We start from the raw sequence: 5,428 nt of genomic DNA on the forward strand, positions 1-5,428 counted from the left end.
AAACATAATTAAAATAATATCTTTTACATATAGGGTTTGTTGGCAAAAGTAATTGGTAGTTGAAAACTGAGTTTTGTATCTTTTATTAGTGTAAAATGGTTTAGACAAAACTAATTATAAACTCTTAAAATATATATAAAAATAGATTTTAAACTACTTAGATTTTTTTTATATATATAAAATAAAAGCATTTTTAAGCCGTAAAAGGCTGTATCGTGAAATTTGAAGTTAACCATATCCTTTTTAGTAATGGTTTATTTGTGAAGCCATTTGAAAACATAGGTGCTGAATTGCCATATTAGTGATACGACCACAAAATCGTACTTTCGATTCTCGAGTGAGAGAGAGGAGTTGGTGGTAAACGTGTAGAACAGCAACAGCAACAGCAACAACCACTATTCTAATCTCTTATTCTTCATAAAGTAAATCAGATAAGCAATTACAGACAAAGTCGCAAACCCTTTTCTCTCCCACCAACAAAATTACAGGTGAGTTTCGCTTTCAGTTCGTCGAACTTTAAGTTTATTCAATTGGGTTCCTGAGAAATTTTGATTTAATTTATGGGGTAGATGGAAATTATCTTTATCCAGAATTACTTTATTGATTTATGATTTTATTCCTCGTTGGACTTTTGTTCTACTCTATTCCCTTTTTTCTGTTGTTTTTAATAGTTGCTTGTTGCTGAATTACCAAACTTCACAATCACTATGCCTATATTATATAATGCGTAGTGTGTAGAAGGGGGAAGGTCTTATCTGCTTGCACTTATTTATGGAATGTTTACTTCTAAGATTGTGGTCAAACCCTAACATCTTTTTCTCTTCCTTCAAAGGCAAGACGAATTCGTGATCAAATCTTATCTGGGATTTTCGTTCTTCGCGCAATTAAGGCTACTGTTGCTCTGATTAATTCATATTCTTATCCGATTCAGGTAATTCTGTTTTTCGATGTTCTGTCTTTATGTATGATTCATGTTTGAAGCTTTAGGTCTTCGGAATTGAAATGGGAATTTGAAAAAAACAATCTTGAGTTTAAGCTAAAGTGCATCCTTAATCCACTTCCAATTTCAAAACCTGAGTTTCATTAATTTAAATCCATTTTAACTTGTGATCGAAATCATGTTTTTGTTGGTATGTTTCAATTTTCCATGTTTTAATTTTCTTTTGAAGCTTTCTTGGAGCAAAAACTATTCAAAACCGGACTTTGGAGCAAGTCAACCATGATTCGATCCGTTTCACCATACGGTTCCCGTAAGCTCTATCTGTTAAATTCCACCAAAGAAACCTCGGGATTTGATTCCGGAGTAAGTCAAATCCTTTATTCTTCAACACAATCCTACAGCAACAATACCTACAATCCCACAAACTACTTTCTCGATTCCCCAACTGACGAACAAGTTTCCATAAACCCTTTAACATCCTCCTACGAATCAAACATCGATCCCGAATACCCATTAACCGAAAATTTCGAAGAATTAAGCTACAACGAAGACGATATAAGACTAAAACTAAAGCTTCAAGAACTCGAGCATGCCCTTCTCGATGATAATGACAATTCTGCCCCTAACCGGAGTATGGAAATTGAAACCGAATGGGGATACTCCCTCCACGAATCACCCAAAGAATCATCTTCTTACGATTCGTATGTTAGTAGCACCAGCAGTGCCAAAGAAATGTTTGTGGCCCGGGCCCAGAGGGCCCAAGCCACCACTCCTAAAGAGTTGCTTTTCGAGTGTGCGATTGCAGTCTCAGAAGGCAACCTGGAGGAGGCATCAGAGATGATAAACGAGCTCCGCCAGACGGTTTCAATCGACGGTGAACCGTCGCAGAGGATCTCCGCCTACATGGTGGAAGCTCTTGCCGCCCGTGTGGCGGTTTCCGGCAAAGGTCTATACAAGGCTCTAAAATGCAAAGAACCGCCTTCAACCGACCGGCTTTCAGCCATGCAAGTGCTCTTCGAGGTCTGCCCGTGTTTCCGGTTCGGGTTCACGGCTGCAAACGGTGCGATTCTCGAAGCATTCAATGGTGAAAAACAAGTCCATATAATCGATTTCGATATCAATCAAGGTAGCCAATACATAACACTGTTACAAACACTCGCGGGTCAAAACCAGAAGCCCCGTTTAAGGCTAACCGGGGTCGACGACCCGGAGTCCGTCCAACGACCCATCGGCGGTCTGAACCACATCGGCCTCCGCCTCGAGAAACTCGCAGAGTCTCTCGATTTGGAGTTCGAGTTCACTGCCGTGGCAGCTGACACGGCGGTGATTTCGCCGGAGATGCTAAAGTGCCGCTCCGGCGAAGCAGTGATTGTCAACTTCGCGTTCCAGCTCCACCACATGCCGGACGAAAGTGTGACTGTTGTGAACCAACGGGATCAACTTTTAAGAATGGTTAAAAGTTTGAACCCGAAGCTTGTAACGGTTGTTGAACAAGATATGAACACGAATACAGCCCCGTTTTTGCATCGGTTTCATGAAGCGTATAATTACTATTCTGCCATGTTTGATTGTCTTGACGCGACGCTTTCGAGAGAGAGTCAGGAAAGAGTGAATGTTGAGAAACAGTGTTTGGCGAGAGATATTGTTAATATAATTGCATGTGAAGGTGAAGAGAGGATTGAGAGGTATGAAGTGTCGGGAAAGTGGAAGGCGAGGATGATGATGGCGGGTTTTCGGGAGTACCCGATTAGTGTGAGTGTGAATGATTCGATTCGGGAGTTGATAAAAATGTATAGTGATAGGTATAAGATGAAAGTGGAGACGAATGCGATACATTTTGGGTGGGAAGATAAAGTATTAATTGTTGCTTCTGCTTGGAGGTAAGATTTAGGATGTGAGCATCCATACGTGACAGGTTCATGTTGGCATTGGAGCGAAGGTAAGTTTGTTTGAGGTTAATTTTTTTTAACTGATGTTTATTGTTGTAAGTTATTTTTCTTGTATTATGTACTTATTGGAGCTAGTGATAACTACTGAAAACTTATTTGACTGTACTGAGAATTTATATTTATATGCATTGTTTGCAAGTCTTTTTCTAGTATATTTGTGTAGGCGTCAAGTATGGAAAAAGGAGATTCTAACGAAGCTGCTTTTATATTTGAAATCATGAATGACATTTTAATGATAATCATTATCCTCCGTGGAATAAAATCGTTTTGTCACAAGTCCTAGTTGGTTTCGTCAGTTACAAAATTTTGAATACTCACCAACATGACTCTCCTTTGAACATGAGGAGTCTTTGGACTCTTGGTTTCATTCGTCACTCACTCACCATATGGATACAGTGCACCAACACTGAGGTCAATAAAATCATTAAAAAAAGAATGATAAACCACACACCCAATGGTCAATTTAAATGGTTTTGTTTTGTTGGAAACTCATTAAAATCATATGGTTTAAAAAGAAAATTATATGTTTTATCCTATGAATCTGAATAAATTTTATTTCTCTCGTATTGTCCCATAGGCCGTATATATTAACCTTACCTTTTTCCTTTATATATCACATCTTGTTTTTTCGTATCTCTAAATTTCAAATGGGTATAGTAGTTGTTTTCACCTTGTAGAAGTTTTTTTCAAGCTTTAGGAGTAGAGTTAATTGAGTTTTTATTTAAATCCGTTTAGACTTGCAAATTCATAATAATTGACCTGCCATGTAGTCCAATATGTGGCGACTCTTGTACAAGCTTTGTTTTTTTTGATCAATCACAAATTATATACAAAAAAAATATTTTTCCGTTGCATAAATGATTTGATGTGAGGTTAAAAATGGCTTTCTATTTGGGTCTCCCCATGGATATGGGAAACCAAAATAAGTTAAAATGTATGAGGATATTATTTGTTGTTAAATAAGAAGTTCACACAAGCCTTCAAACTTTAGACATAGGGACTAAAAAACGTTTTTCACGAAGGCAGGAAAAAAAAAATCTATAATTGTGTCGGTTCTATAGATACGGATATTCACTTCATCATTTCTATTCTATTGATGTGAGACAACAAAAAACAATAATAAGACGTATATAAAATACATAGGCTATCTTTCTTCGAACCCTAAGCCATATCATTCATTGATATGAAATGAGAAATTAATACATCTATAAATAATAAATACCAATGTTAATCTACAATTTTTTAACTTTATTAAAAAGTTACTTTTACAGAAAAAAATAATAATAATAACAAAAAAGTTGATAGTTTTCGTGATAAGATGGTTCAATATAGGGATAATGACTTAAAAGGGTAACATATTTTTCGATTTGTATAGATTTAGTCACTAAGTTTTTTTTGTTCATATTTTACCATTGAACTTGTTGAACTGTTCAAAAAACATCATTGTGACCTGCTATAGGAGGTGTAGCCGGTTTTCCGGCGTTTTTGTGAGTTCCGGCAAGTCCCCGGTCATCTTCTCCGGCCAAACATTAATTTTTCCGGCAACTTTGTCATCTCCATAAACCAACAAGTTTGAAAGGTTCCAAATTCGTGGGTTTTTTAGAATGAAAAAGACCATAGCAGATCTGGTGTTCTTGGTTACAAGAACCCAAGAACTCATATTTCGATTTCAAAAGAAGAGGGCTATGAAGATGAAGGGGCTGTGAAGTTGAACACGAAAACCATAAGAAACCCAGATCTAGCAATATTAGAAATCCCAAAGCTCGATTTCTTGAACTCGATTTCAGATTTAAGTTAATGTGTGACATCCCCAATTTCAAGGCCAGAAAAGACCGATTTGTTTATGCTTTGTTTTTAAAATCAGAATAATCGTTTAAAGAAAATTGTTGCAGAATTTGTCCCCAAAATAAAATAAATATGATAAGAATTTATCAAAGCATTTCTTAAAGAAAAGTATTTTCATTATATAACAAAATCTCGGGATGTCATGTTCCGATACAGACACATAAGCATAAACAGAACTTACATTTATTTACACTAATGATTTACATCTCCTTTATTCTCTCAGTGAAATATGTCTTCGTATTGATACCTGTGATACAAAGAAAACTGAGTGGGTCAGGCTTGGGAGCCTGGTGAGCATATAGGGTTTTCAACCCACAATAATAAATTTATTATATTCAATTATCAACAATCAACCCAAATACCCATCCCCATTATCTTCTTTATTTATTAAGGTTTTACCCTAAGAATCGATTATACTTTCTTCATTCATTCCTAAAGGTTTACCTAAGGAACTGGCACACAGTCCATTTGCTACCACGGTTTATACAACAGGCACTACGTCGCATAGTCACCAGGGTTCATACAATTGGCACTACGTCTCATAGTCACCAGGGTTTACACAATAGGCACTACGTCTCATAGTCACCTGGGTTTACACAAAAGGCACGAAGTCACATCGTCACCAAGGTTTATCAAATAGGCACGAAGTCGCATCGTCACCAAGGCTTACTCAATGGGCACGAAGTCGCATCGT

General features: G+C 36.9%; 1 protein-coding gene across 1 annotated transcript; it reads left to right on the forward strand.

The window, feature by feature from the left end:
- The first annotated feature begins 274 nt into the window (after positions 1–274).
- On the forward strand, positions 275–3,041 carry LOC111904158 (scarecrow-like protein 1). The gene is made up of 3 exons (XM_023899939.3): positions 275–488; positions 833–931; positions 1,170–3,041. The coding sequence occupies exon 3, from the start codon at positions 1,220–1,222 to the stop codon at positions 2,822–2,824; it is 1,605 nt and encodes a 534-aa protein (XP_023755707.1). The 5' UTR covers positions 275–488; positions 833–931; positions 1,170–1,219; the 3' UTR covers positions 2,825–3,041.
- Positions 3,042–5,428: the final 2,387 nt, after the last annotated feature.

This window comes from Lactuca sativa, chromosome 1 (genome assembly GCF_002870075.4).
Source record: "Lactuca sativa cultivar Salinas chromosome 1, Lsat_Salinas_v11, whole genome shotgun sequence".
NCBI lineage: Eukaryota > Viridiplantae > Streptophyta > Magnoliopsida > Asterales > Asteraceae > Lactuca > Lactuca sativa.

What these genes read in the sequence shown, in the direction of transcription:
- LOC111904158 (XM_023899939.3), top strand. Translation starts at nt 1,220, where the DNA reads ATGATTCGATCCGTTTCACCATACGGTTCCCGTAAGCTCTATCTGTTA.